This window comes from Onychomys torridus, chromosome 6, assembly GCF_903995425.1.
Source record: "Onychomys torridus chromosome 6, mOncTor1.1, whole genome shotgun sequence".
NCBI lineage: Eukaryota > Metazoa > Chordata > Mammalia > Rodentia > Cricetidae > Onychomys > Onychomys torridus.
Window position 1 is genome coordinate 7370942 of NC_050448.1, and position 14519 is coordinate 7385460.

The following is a 14519-nucleotide window of genomic DNA, read 5'->3' on the forward strand; positions in this document are numbered from 1 at the left end:
CTTTCATATCTTGCTTCTTGGACAGCTCAAAGCATCTGCCTGACTCTGACCTTCGTCATTTCTGTCTTCAGTTTCAATGTACCACCTAACCTCATTCTGCCTTGCCATTGGCCAAACAGCATTATTTATTGACCAATGAGAGCAATGCATATTCACAGCATACAGAAGACATCCCACAGTATACATGTGTTGTGTGTGTTGGGGGAGGCACATGAGGACAACTTTGAAGAATTCGTTTTCTCCTGCTACCTTGTAAGTCCTGGGGATTGAACTCAGGTCTTCAGGTTTGATGACAAATACTTTGGTCCTTTGAGTCATCTTGCTGGCCCCAAATCTGTAAATTTCTGAGGGAAAAAAAGGATGTACCTATAATCATTTTTTAGTTCTAAGTTTACATAAGAGATTGGAGCATAGTGTTTACTGCTCTGTGGTGGCCCACTGAAGTTTGTTAACTTTACAATATAAGCAGAGTGGGACTGCGTCTCTATGCACATGTGGCTCCATCAATTTGCACACATTACAAGTTGATCTTATTTTAAGATTGACCTGATCCTCTGTTGACTCATATAGTTGTCTGATTATAGAATTAAGGTTTTCAAAACTCTGACAAAAAATTGCAGCAATTTCAAATAAAGCTTAGAATCTCTTCATTTAGGAATGTTTCCTGAGGTAGAAAGGATGTGGTGAAGTAAGGATGTGGAGGGAGACAGCAAAGTGCTCATCATTAGTCATTCAGCATCCTGTGACCAGCATTGGTTTAGCACCTGCAGGCGCTGAAGGTGAATGAGGAGTGGGGGCTAAGGCTTCTTTTCTGTTTCTTTTGTCCAGAAATCAATACTTATGCACAGAAATGTCTCGTAAGGCCAACACCCAAAAGCTGACAACTGTGACCTCTAGAGGGTGGATCTCTCATTTTCAGTTTTCCAAATTTTATGAGTTTTCTGTGGTGAATGTCATAAAAATATCTAAGCTGTCATCTGTGGTTGTCATAGAGGTTTTCAGTGCTGTGAGTCCGGGAACTTGGGTAGTCAAGGCAAGAACTCTGCTATTGAGCTATGCCCTTTGAATTCAAGGACAGGCCACTTCCATATAATCTGAAGAGAAAATGCACACAATTACGCACATACTCTAGTCCCAGCCATGTCTGCAGAAAGTCAAACAGAGGTTAGGAGGATGTGGGACTGTTGTTTTCAGCATGCTATTTTGGTTTCTTCCTAGAGTGTTGTTAGTTGGGAGAGAATTTGTGTTTACCTTTAAGAAAGCATTCTTTACTTTTCCATGCCTTCTGAATGAATCTAGGCTTCCCTAGGTTTTTATTTTATTTTTATTGCTACCACTGAGTCACCCCCAGCTTCATGACCATTTGTGTAATAATTTAATCGCATTAACTTTTATACCTTCCCCCAGAACCCCACTCAATCAAGATTTCCCCTCCCACCTCCGGAAAACATTTTTGGAAAGTCGCGGAAAAAAGTTTGAACAGCAGCCAGCTATGAGCTGGGCTGTCTGACCCTCCTCCATACTTTGTCCTTCTAACCCTCCACCTCAGTTTAGAAAGGACAGATAGACACCATCTTGTCAGAACAAATACAGCACAGCAGCTCCATGCTGCCCTGGCCCAGCTTCCAGTCTCTTAATCCTTTCCTGTTGAGATGACCCATTGCTAGCAAGGAAGAAGACAAAGCCTCTCAAGACACCAGTGTTCCAGTAGACCATGGCAGTCTCTGAGGCTGCTCGTCTGGTTTAAACAGTGGGTGAATGATCCATTTTAAGTCTTGTAGAAGTAATACTTTAACTCAGGTTTGTACTTTTGCTTAGAGGTACATTACTGAGTATAGGACTATGTGATTCTGGACAGAACCTCTTATGAATAATGGGATTTTTTTTTAATGAGATGGCTTGGGCTGGGAGTGTAGCTCAGATGGTGGAATTCTTGCCTAGTAAGAACAAAGCTCTGGTTCATTCCACAGTACCATATAAGACAAGGAGAATTGTCAAATGCTGATAATTCCAGAGCTTGGGAGGCAGAGACAGGAGGAGCCAAAATTCAGGGTCATTCTTGGTTACTGAAGGAATGTGAGGTTAGTCTGGATTAGATGAACTTGTCTCAATCACTCAGTCACACATTCAGCAGATTTTTTTCCTATAGGAAGTGTGGGTTGTTAAATTCACCACCATCCCTAACTTTGCTTAAATAATAGTTTAAATAATAGATAAAATTATTATGTTTAGTACGCCTTTAATCCCAGCACTCAGAAGGCAGAGGCAGGTGGATCTCTGTGAGTTTGAGCCCAGCTTGTTCTACACAGCCAGTTCCAGGCCAGCCAGGGCTACATAGTGAGACCCTGTCTCAAACAAACAAACAAAAAAACCCAAAAAGATGATTTTTCCAAGGTATCCCAATGAAAGGCAAACCACGAGTTTTTTAAATAAGGAGACATGTCACTTTTCCTTTGCAGTGACAGGATCCGAACCCAGGGTCACGCGCTAGACAAGCACTCTGCCAGTGAGCCACACTGCATCTCGCTATGTTTGTTTTCTTCTGTTTTGTTTGATTTGTGCAGACTGGTCTCCAATGTAGTCTGTAGCTTAGGCAAACCTTAAACTTGTAATCCTCCTGCTTCAGCCCCCCATTAGCTAAGTTCACAGGCCTATGTGAACAGGCATTGAGAAATGATGGGTTGTAAACCCAGGCTATTAGGAAAACAAAACCAAAGGGGAAAAAAGAAATGAGGACTTTTCCCTCCCCCTCCTTCTGAACCTTTGTTTCCTCCTCTTCCTCCCCGCTTCTCCTGATTTGGTAACAGCCTGAGGTACTAGCTTGTTCTGCATGGTACATGGGAACTATGCAGTGGGTATAGGGGTTATAATATTAGGTAGTGGTTATTGACAAGGGTAAGGACTTTGTTGGCAATTTGAGGCTATAAATATTGACCTGGTCCTGACAAACACCTCAGTGGTGATGTCTCCTTCAATCAGTCCCTCAGCTTTGTGAACAACCGATGAGTCAGGGTACAGATTTCTAGTGGTATTGTGGATCCATCCAGAGTAGGAGCCATGCCAATAACAACAATCTACTCAGCTGCAGGGGCTGTGGTGAAGGGGCAGAACACTTCCCATACACCAAAGGGTTGACTGCTTTTGTTAAAGACATGGGCATTTAAATGGATTTGAACACAGGCAGGTTTCCCACTTTGGAGGGAGAGCCACACGATGGCAGAGCTGGAAGAAACCTTAGTCATTTACCTAAGGTAACGAGAAACAAGAGCAAGTGAGGGAGAGCAACACAGGGCTGCTAGGGACGGGCGGTGAAGAGCATGGGGAGCCAGGATGCCTGTCTAGTCCTTGCTACCACACCCAACCGCTTAGTCAATATCAATGGACAACAGGCAGCATGCCTACTTTCATTTAAACCACAAACTACTCATGGGACCCCAACTTCTGTCAATTTTCATCACTTTGTTTTTTAGCTTCCAAATGGGTATAAAGAAAAAGGATGTGTTCATTACAGTTATATTCTGTCTCCACCCAGCTGCAGAACAAATACTCCAGAAGTGGAATATCATGCTTGTTAAAGGAGGAAGAGGATCCCAGGGGCTCCACTGAGGAAGAACACAGACACTGCTTGCAGGCTAAGAGGGAACTGTACCAGCTTATTGAAGAGGTAAGTACTCAGCAGGAAGGTGAGGTCAGAGGGGAAAGTTTTCAGACCTTTAAGTCTGGAAATCTGTATTTTGCAAATGAAGAAGCCCCAAAGGGTTTAAGTGATTTCCCTCAACATGATGCAATACCTGATATCAGATGGCAGAGAAAGCCCTGGCTGCCTTAGCCAGTGGCCTCCTGGGGTTTTGCATCTTGTTATGGGAACACACGCACAGACAGCATGTGCTTACAGTTGCCTGGTGCCTCTTTGTTTTTATTTACTTTTATTCAGAAGACTAAAGAGGCCAAATGGTGTATTTTCTACTCATCACACATGGTTGATCTTGAGAATTAAATGCACATTTGCTTTTTGTGTGTGAATGTAAAGAAAAATACTTTGAGAAATTGGAGGTGAGCTTATCTCAATTCATTGTCAACAAATGACAAGTTAGAAAAATGCATTTGTTGATACAAGTTGCTACCCTGGGATCTCTGGCAGAAAGCTCAGATTGGCTAATAGTTCATTTTACTGAATGTGGTTAGCTGATTTTACTTTTAGATTAAGTCAGATCAATTTCTTCTCTGCCTGCTTCCTCCTTAGGAAGCTGGCATTTACAAATATTTGCCTTCTGCCTTTCTGAGAAGGTCAGATGGAGGCACAAATATTAAAAATACTCTGCAAACTAAGAGGCCCCATACATGACATCACCATCTAAGGATATGGTGAGAATTCCCAGTGTGGGCGGAGGTTGTAGCCAGACAACCTTGGGAGTCTATTGTTCCTTCCATGGAAACAGTATTGTCTGGATGATCAGGCTTCAGTGGGCAACTTGAGCAGTATTTGCGGTCCAGGCATCACCTGGACTGTGGCTTCTAAGTGGTTTCCACTTGGGCATTCTGTGAGCACTCCCAGGCTTGGTGTCATGGATGATTAAGGTGATCCAGGAAAAGCCCGGGCTTTGGACAGCTCTGGAGGAAACTCAGAGATGTGACTTACTTGACTTAAGGGGTTCAGTGGGTCATCAAGAAGAGAGACTTGAACTAATCTGGAAGCTGGGGTGTTAGTGGGTATAAGGTCTGGAGGCTGGGGTGCTGGAAGACACAAGGGCCAATCATGGAGAAGATATAAAGGAATGATGATGAATTTTCCATGTCACTTTTCACTAATTCCCTCTCATCCTCGCAGACTCATCCTGCACAACCAGAGTAGAGAGAAACTTGGAGAGAGAGCATAGATCAGGTGGATGTGAGAATGTGAGGATTCCACATCTGCTTAGGCATGACCGCCTTCTATTTCCTGTAAACATCTGCCCAAATTGTTCAGCATCCCAGTGAATACTGAGAGCAGCTCTCAAAGAAGGAATCACTGTTATGCTTTTAAACACATTTTCAAACAGATAAAGCCATTGCATGTCACATCAGTTAAGTTACTTAAACCTCCATAAAGCGCTGTAGAGAGAAGTCTTGACTCTTGGTCTGACCTGCTTGTCGTCATTGTAGAATGACCCTTTCTCTGTTTCTTGCTTTCTTCCTCTCTCTATCCCTACCTCCCTTTCCTTTCCTCTCCTGTCTTTCTCCCTTCTTTTCCTTTCCCTCCTCCTTCCCTGTTTCCTGTCCTAGAATAAGAGAAAGAAAGAGAAACAGAAAAAAAATGGGTGAATGTTCAAACACACTTCCTTGTCCCTTCTCCAGGGCCAATGGGACCCTCCAGTGAACGCTCACAGCTGGGGTGGGGTTGAAGCAGAGGGAGCGACAGAGAGATGGGAAAGTCAGAGAGACAGGAGAGACAGAGAGATGGGAGAGACAGAGAGATGGGAGAGACAGAGAGCACAGGCGCACAGCTGATGTGTTTGTGACATTTGCAGTGATGTGTCAATAACAGCACAGACATCAAGAGAGACAGAGATGAATGAGAGTTCAGGAGTCATAATGACTCAAACCAGCTCTGCTCCCCACATGGAAAGGCTTGGTGTTCCCTTTGTACTGGTTTTCTCCATTGGTTACCACAAAGGGAGGGGGTGTCATGAGATGTTTAGCAAGGTGTTATTTCTTTGGGCATGAACTTAACATTATCAAAAGTAGAGAATAACACAGCAGTGCCAAGTCAGACATTCATAGAGTGATCCTATCTGTGGGCACCAAGTGCCTTGTGCCTTGCTTACATCCTATAGTTCAGATCTAGCTAATCATTTCCAGATGCTGGGCTCTGTCACACACACACACACACACACACACACACACACACACACACATGCACACGTACATGCACACACGCTCCACATCTAGTGCCGGGACATCAGCTTCATGGAGGGAGGCCTTGGAGAGATGGCTGATTGAAGCAGAAGCTATGCCCCTCCTTCTCAGCTGCTCCAAGTGTCAATCAGAACTTGCAGACCACCCTTTGGTCATGGCATCCCCCACAGATACCTTGGATAAAAGAAGTTCTATATTGATACCACTGTATAAACATCCCATCCCACGTCAGAGAGAAAACCCAGAAGCATGTGCATCCTGTTAAAGTTTTAGGGCGCTAACAAGCTTTATTGCATGCTATTTGCAGGTGACTTTGCGGACATTGGGGGAAACCATTTCTACAGTTCCAGGTAGTAATATTTTGTTGTTATTTCTGCTTGCTAATGTCTACTTCACAAGCTGAACAGCTCTGGCCTCTCTGCTCCCACCCATACACACCAGTTAGGACCTCTCTGCCCACTGTCTTAACCTGTTTATTGATTCCCTTTCTCTGTTTGCACCGAGGACTGAAAAGCTTGGGAATAACTTCATAGCCTACTCACCGTCAGAACTTTATTCTTTCTTTATCTTACTTTTTCCCATATGAAGTTTCCTTTTACTTCAATTTCTTAACTTATTTAATTATTTTGATTTCTAATATGCTAGAAATAAACCATGTTAAGTATTATCTAGAACTTGGCAGGAAATAAAATAGATAAAATCCTCCAAAAAGTACTCATCTTTTCTGCCTCTGACCACACGCTTTTCTTCACCCTGAAGCCCCACTTCTCCACTCCTTCCCCAGACACCTATCTACCAACCCATGAGCTCAGCTGCGGTTTCTGCTGGAGACCACATGCTCACCATCCTGCTCATGGCCAGCAGACATTCTTCACACAATTCTCATTGTTTCCTCACCAGGCTGGCTTATCGAACCTTCCATCTGGCTCTCCCTCTCCGGCCACGGCTCCTCTCACTGCCTCATGGCTCTTTTGCCCACAAATTTCTCTTCTCGGAACATTTCCAAGTCCCCCTGCAGCCTATTATTTCCATCACACCCCCTTAATTGTCTCATTGGTTTTACATATAACTTTATTCATGTACTGTCTTCCCTTCCACCACATTGAAATAACTGTGAAGAAAGTATTTGCAAATCTTAATGGCATTCTTCACAGCACAAAAAAGATGATTTTAAAATTCATTCTGAAGCACGTAAGATCCCAGATAGCCAAAGCAATCCTGAGCATAAGGAATAATGCTGGTGGTGATTTCTGGTTATACTACAGAACCATAATAACAAACCAGTGTGGTACTAATGCAAAAGCAGATGTGTAGCTCATTGGAGAAGAACAAAGAGAGCAGCCATAACCCACAGAGTAACAGATACTTGATTTTTGACAAAGGGGTCAAAAATACACTTTGGATAAAAGTCTCTTCACCAAAGAATGTGCACATCCACACACAGAAGAACGGAACTAGACAAACTGCTTAGAATGGATGGAAGACCTCGATGTAAAACTTGAAATTCTGGAATTATCAGAGAAAAGAAGGTACAGACACTTTCTAGAAAGGACTCCAGTCACAAAGATGCTATCAACTGACAAAAAAGACCTCATGAAATTAAAGCACTTCTGTACAGCGAAGGATAGAGTTTATTGAAGGGATAGACAACCTACACAATGGGAGGAAATCTTTGCTAGCTTCGCATAGGACAGAGGGCCAATATTTAAAACACACACACACACACACACACACACACACACACACACACACACACAACTCAGAGCACAGAACAAGAACTCATATAACCTGACCAATAAATGAACAGACAGTTCCCAAAAAGTGACCACAATTTCTAATAACACAGGAAATAAATATCCAACCTCACTAGCCATCAGAGAAACGTAAATTAAAACACTGACATTTCCTCTCACCACAGTCAAAATGGCAGTTAGCATTAAGAGAACAAGTAGCAACAGCAAGCTGATACTTTTCAAGCGTTGAAACAAACTAAATGCCAACCACTGTATCCAGGGAGAACAAGATGGGTCCGCTGGTACTTACAATCCCAGGTGGATCCCTAGGACATAGGTGAGGAACCAATTGCAAAAGTTGTCCTCTGACCTCCACATGCATGCTTCAGTGTAACACACACACACACACACACACACACACACGCACGCACGCACGCACGCGCACACACACACACACACACACACACACACACAACATTTATACAATGCTTAAAACAGCAAAATTGCCTTTAAAATCCAAGAGAAGCTGGGCACTCACAGCACATGTGGCATGGAAGAGGAGGGTGAGAAACTCAAAGCTAACAGCTACAAAGGAAACTTGAGGTCACCTTAAACTGTATGAGACCCTGTCTCGAGAGAGTTGGAGAGACGACCCAGAGGTGGAGTGCCTGCTGTAAAGAGGCGAGGGTAGTTAACTCACACAGAGCTGGGCGTGACCGCGCACATGCCTGCATCTGTTAGCACTGCAGGGAAAGAGATGAGCAGCACCAGCAAGACTCCAGGCTCCAAAGTGGGGAATTAGACAGAGCAAGACACCTGACACCTCCACTGACCTCTGCACATGGGTGCACGATACATGTACCCTCCACCTGTACACACACAAAGAAAGGAGAGATAAAGGTCTCCCATGATCTCATCCCCCATCTCAGTCATCATGAGTATCCTTCAATACACTGTTGGTAGGAATGAAATTTGTTCATCTACTGTGGAAATGAGGATGGAGGGTCCTCAATAATCTAAGCATAGAGCATCCGCACAACCCAGCTATACCATTCCTGGAAATAGACCCAAAGGCCTCAAATCTGTCTACAGTAATGATCCCTGCACATCGATGTCTCCACTGCTGCACTATTCACTAGAGTCAAGTCACAAAAGCAGCCTAGGTACACATCAGTAGATGGAGAAAGAGAATTGTCACATATACACAGATACTCTTCCACATGAAGAACAGAGTTCTGTCATTTGCAGGAAAACAGATGGATCCGGAGACTTTGTATTAAGCAAAAAAAAAAACAAACTCAGAAAAAAACTCAGGTCTTTTCCCCGTGTGTGTGGAAGCCAGGATGAGAGGGAGAGAGCAAGAGCAACAGAGACAGGAAGAGACAGAGAGACAGACAGGGGTGAGACAAGGAAGAGAAACCATCCCGGAAGAAGGGCTCACCCGGAAGAGCGGACCAGTCGGGGCGACGAGGAGTGGATATAATCAAGACATTTTCTACACGTGTTAAATGCGGAGCCCAGTGGCTCTCAGGTATGCAGAGCTTCGAGAGGAAGAGGAGGAAGGCGACGGAGGTGAGTGAGCAAGGTCAGGCCGGAGGTGAGCTAGCTGGAGTGGAGAGGCTCCAGCAGAGCCGGGAGGAACCAGCCCAGCTGAACCAAGTTGAGAGACCTCCGTCTGGGATGAACTGGAGGTGCTTCTGGAGGGCTGCTGGCTGGATCTCTGGCCCTTCATCCTCTCTACCTGGTCTTGGTTTCCTTTGTGTACCTCTAGCCCTGACTCTCTGCTGAGATGTTGGTTTCTGGAGTGAATCCTGAAAACTACTACAGACTTCTTGGATGAAGATAGGGTTTCCAGCAGCTGAGTTCCAAACCGCCAACTTTCCTGTTTAAGTCCGTGACCTCCCTAAAACAGTAACGTGTGTTTCAAACCTGTTTGTAATTGTTAAATCAATATGATTGTAGCCAGATGATACATATTTTAAATAATGTTGTATCTTAGGACTTAAGATAAATCTATGTGGAACTTACACATCCAGCAGGTATTGGATCCCTCACTATTAGCCAGGCATAGGAAAAACAACAGAAAAAGGAAGTTCTTGCCAATTGTGAAGCTTTCTTTCTTGAATATTAGGCCAGCCTGGTCTACAGTGCGAGTTCCAGGACAGCCAGGGCTACATAGAGTAATCTTGTATCAAAAAAACAAAACCAAAACCAAAAACAACAAAGAACTTTCTTAGCAAAATTATCTTCTAAGGTTGAGTAGCTAGCATTTACTCAGTGGCCAGAGTCCCAAAGCAGCTACTGTAAGAACTTTGGAAGACACTTCTTTGAGTCCTTTGGTAATTGGAAATTGGTTCCTGTGGCTTTAGTGCTATTCGGTATATGAGAATCCTAAAATATTCACGGGGAGCTTAGGTCATAAGATTTGGTAAACTGTTAACAGACGTGTTTTCAGGATATTGTTGCACTTGCCTAGATACATTTTTGTGGAAAGTGTGATTGAAGCATCTATATTACAGCACAGGACTGGGATAACACTGTGTTTACCAGACCATGTGACCCACTTTGTGCTGCTTACTAATTTTCTCTAATAAACATTAAGTTATATCACTTAATGTAAGTATCATAATGAAACTCATTACTTTATACAGTTAATATACACCAATAGAAAGACATGTAAGTAGAGGGAGGACTGTTTGCAAAGAGAAGGAGGATCAGCAGGAGGAGGGAGAGGAGGACCAGCAGGAGGGGGAGGGGAGCAAGAAGGTGAAGGGAGTGAATATGGTCAAAAGACAAAGTATTACAATGAACACAGTCGTTTGTGTACACACTAATAAAGGAAAGAGAAGGGCAACGTCTCTGAGTGGCTCATAGGCCTGGGGTCTGGTGAGTAGCAGAAGACAGAGAGTGTACATCAATCCTTCCCCACTTCCCCAGCACATCTGCTCTGTGACCCTTCTCTAGCTAAGTTCTCTGGCCGTCTACCCATCCTCACACCCACTCTCCGCTCATCTGCCCTCTCCACCTTGCTCAGTTCAAAACCACATATAGTTTATCAGGTTCCTTGGAAGCTCTCAGATTTTTGCTTCAAGAAGGAAACTTGTCTTCCTGAAATAACAAGAACAATATTAATTGTGATTTATAACCAATAGCAGATAAACAGAAATGATTTCTCCTTTTTCTTTTTCTTTTTGTTTTTTGTTTTTTGTTTTTTTGTTTTGTTTTGTTTTTTCGAGACAGGGTTTCTCTGTGTAGCTTTGCACCTTTCCTAGAACTCACTTGGTAGCCCAGGCTGGCCTCGAACTCACAGACATCTGCCCGGTTCTGCCTCTCAGTGTTGGGATTAAAGGCGTGCGCCACCACCGCCTGGTGATTTCTCCTTTTTCATTCACTGCCTAACTGTGAAATTGTATTGCTTGGTTTTGCTGCCTGAGCTTCCGACCAGGAAAAAGGACCAGCACAACCTTGCAATTTGCCCAGCAGCCTTCAGCTTCTCTTCCTCTGCCCATCAAACCAGACGTTGGCATAAGTCAGCTGAAGCACAGGCGTCTCTTTACGCCTGCCAGCTTCTGTCCTGTAAAGGTAGCTGAACATCAAATCTTGTGTTCTTTGTTCCCTTCAAGTCAGACCTGAAGGACTCCCTGGCCCATCTTCTGCCCTGGGCCTGGGCTTTAGATCTCTGGAAATACCTCTCTTCCATCTCTGCAGATCCTTTGCATCTGTGTACCCCTGTACCCCTGTTTTTTGATTATTTGTGACATTTCTCCTTGTCCCTAGAAGGGACTGGGGTGGATGTGGTGGACACTTCAGCTTACAGGAATAAATGACTGAAAAGGTTTTAACAGCATCTCCTCAGCAAACCCTCCCCTGTCTCCAGTCTTCAGCAAACAGGATTCTGTTCCTCCTCTGCTTACCCCCTAATTCTCATAGATAATTATTTTATTTTCTGATTGATAGCTCTCATAAAATATATCAAGTTCCTTGAGGACTCAGTGGAATCTATATAGCTCTGTGTAGTGCGGTATAATTTCTTGTCCTTGACAATATTTGTGTGTTAATAGAATATGATGTATCTTAACCAAATGTAAGCAGAAATGGGGTTCTGAAGCTAAGTTTTAAAAGACATGATTGTATAGGATTTCTATTATGTGTGTGCATGTGTGTGTCCAGGTGTGTGTGCAGGTGTGTCTGCCTGCTTTGGGAAGCCAGAAGAAGCTGTCACATGTCCTTCTCTACCAGTTTCTGCCTGTTCTCTTTAGATATGTCTCTCACAGAGAGACCATTGGCTGGCTGGCAGCCAGACAACCCTAGTGACCCTGTCTCCATTCACTCCTCCCTGCTTCTCTTACCTCAGGACACAGGCATGTGGCAGTGTCTGGGTCTTTAGGTGGCTGCTGAGAATCCAAACTCAGATCCTCATGTTTGCCCCAGAACTGGAGTTACAGGCAGTTGTGAGCTGCCTTGTGGGTGGTGGGCTCAAACCCAGGTCAGTGGTCTTCACTCCAGCCACCTCTCAGGTCCCACTATATGTGCTGTTTTAAGAAACTATAAAATCAGTTTGAGGAGGGAGGCCCTGTGCTCAAGACCCCTGGTCAGACACAGCAGTGTGAGCAGGGCAGCGTATTTGAGGGCTATTTTGACAAGTGTTGATGTTTCTCTGTCTTGTGTCTTTTAGAAAAGCAGCGAAGTATTAATTTCCCACCCAGAGGTGGAAAACCTCAGAGAGTGGCAGCTCACATTACTGGGATGACTCGGAAAAGCAGCTCAGCCTTAATTCCATGTAAGATCATAAGGGAGCGGAGCTGGGGCTGGCAGGGCTGGGGCTGGGGCTGGGGCTGGGGCTGGGAGCTGGGTTGGTGTGTGGACGACATCTAGCATTTGTGAGGCTAGAATTGTCCAAAGTAGTTTAGTTTTAACTTTTATCTGAAATATTTCTGTGACTGTAAGTGCTCAGTACTGATCAAGGAGCAGATGACTGTTTTGAGAGACAAAATGACACACTTGGTAACTCTCCTGCCTTAGCAGGCCTTAGGCAAGGTGGACCCGAGAGACCATTGCTCCCAGACTCCCTCTGGGCCACCTTCACTGCTGCTGCCTGGCTCTCTCCCTCCCCCTCTTGCTATGAACTCTAGATCCTTCTGTCTCAGGCCCCCAAGGGCTGGAATGGCAGGCAGCTCTATACCTAGGCTTTTTTTTTTTTTCCATTTTAAAGTAATTCTCTCTATCTCCCTCCCTCTCCCCCCCTCTCTCCCTCCCACTCCATTTGTATCAATTCATCCTTCTCCTCAAAAGTTCAATTTCACAGCATTTATTTTCACCACAAGGCACTAGGACCTGCCACCATGGGGACACTTTTGCCCTGCAGGGAACTGCCAGCCTTTGCTGGGGGGGGGGATGGCTGGCGATTGGAGGACTGAGAGGTGAGGTGATTGGAGGGCTGAGAGGTGAGGCACTTACAGCAGCTCAAACGATACAGGAGTCTCCCAGTTTCGATGTGATTACAAAAGCCTTTGTAATCCAAGTCAGATTGAAAGGGTAGAAAATTGGTTTTGGATGACATCTTGTGCAAGCTCAGTGAACACACTGACTGTGCCAAGCAGTGAGGGATCTCCTCACTTCGATGCAAACTTCCTCCTGCAAACTGTTTCTCATTTTCATGCAGTCTCCAAGGATGGAAAGACCTTGGGCCAGAAGATAGAATACTGGGAGTCGTCGAGGAAAGGGCATTCATTCCTCAGCTATGTACATTTGAGAAATGGAGAGCTGGTCATCCAGGAACAGGGCCTTTATTACATCTATTCCCAGACGTACTTCCGGTTTAAAGAGGCTGAAGACACTTCCAGGGCAGTCTCAGTGGACAGAGGGAGAAACAAACAAATGGTACAGTACATCTACAAGTACACCAACTACCCAGACCCCATAATGCTGATGAAGAGTGCCAGAAACAGCTGTTGGTCCAGAGATGCAGAATACGGACTGTATTCCATCTATCAAGGGGGACTGTTTGAGCTTAAAGAAAATGACAGGATTTTTGTTTCTGTGACAAATGAGAATTTGGTGGACCTGGACCAAGAAGCCAGTTTTTTTGGAGCCTTTTTAATTAACTAAATGCCCTGCAGCAATCACACACAGCCCCCAAATGTCCAGTCATCTATGCTGATGTCTGTGGTTTGGGCTGTCGCCAGGTCCCACGTGGAAGTCCATGCTCCTGCTGACTTTAAGGAACAAGGGAGCTGCTTTCGAAGTGGTATTGATGACTGCAGATTCAAGTTGTGAGAGACGTATGTAGCAGGAACCTTGAAAGTTCTTATTAATAAAATCAAACCTGAGCCAGGTATTGGGGTGACCGCTGGAAGATCAGAGAAGCAAAACAAGCCACAGCTACCTCACCTGGCCAGTTCCTCAGCTGATCCTGTTTCCTCAGACTGGAAGCCTCTGAGTCCTCATCCAAATGGATCTCAGTTGAACTGTGCTGCTCCAAAGCCTTAAAGCTTAACCAGCCAAATGCTTCTAGTTCCTGGTCTTCACGCTTTATGTATCTTTCTACTTTCTGCCATCACTCCCTGAGATTAAAGGCTCGCTTTCTGGGATTAAAAGTGTGAGTCACCATGCTTGGCTGTTTCCTAGAACAGACAGATTTCTGCCTCTGGAATGCTAGGATTAAAGGTGTGTGCTACCACTGCCTGTCCTCTATGTTTAATATTGTGGCTGTTCTGTCTCTGACCCCAGATAAGTTTATTAGGGTGCACAATATTTCAGGGAACACAATATCACCACATTTCCCCTTTTTTGTCTAAAATTAAAAAAAGCTTACAACTAATATAAGAAAAACTATCCAATAAATATATAAAATATATACAGTAAAAAATTACGTTAACAATGTCTAGTCCA

At 44.3% G+C, this 14519-nt stretch overlaps 1 protein-coding gene across 1 annotated transcript in view; it reads left to right on the forward strand.

Annotated features, from left to right (window-relative positions):
• Positions 1 to 13975, forward strand: part of Tnfsf10 (TNF superfamily member 10) — a 17977-nt gene extending 4002 nt beyond the window's left edge. The window contains exons 3-6 of the mRNA XM_036190727.1: positions 3533 to 3664; positions 6203 to 6245; positions 12304 to 12408; positions 13291 to 13975. Of these exons, the coding sequence (XP_036046620.1) occupies positions 3533 to 3664; positions 6203 to 6245; positions 12304 to 12408; positions 13291 to 13736 (726 nt within the window). The 3' untranslated portion in view covers positions 13737 to 13975. The remainder of the gene's footprint in view (positions 1 to 3532; positions 3665 to 6202; positions 6246 to 12303; positions 12409 to 13290) is intronic.
• The last annotated feature ends 544 nt before the right edge of the window (positions 13976 to 14519 follow it).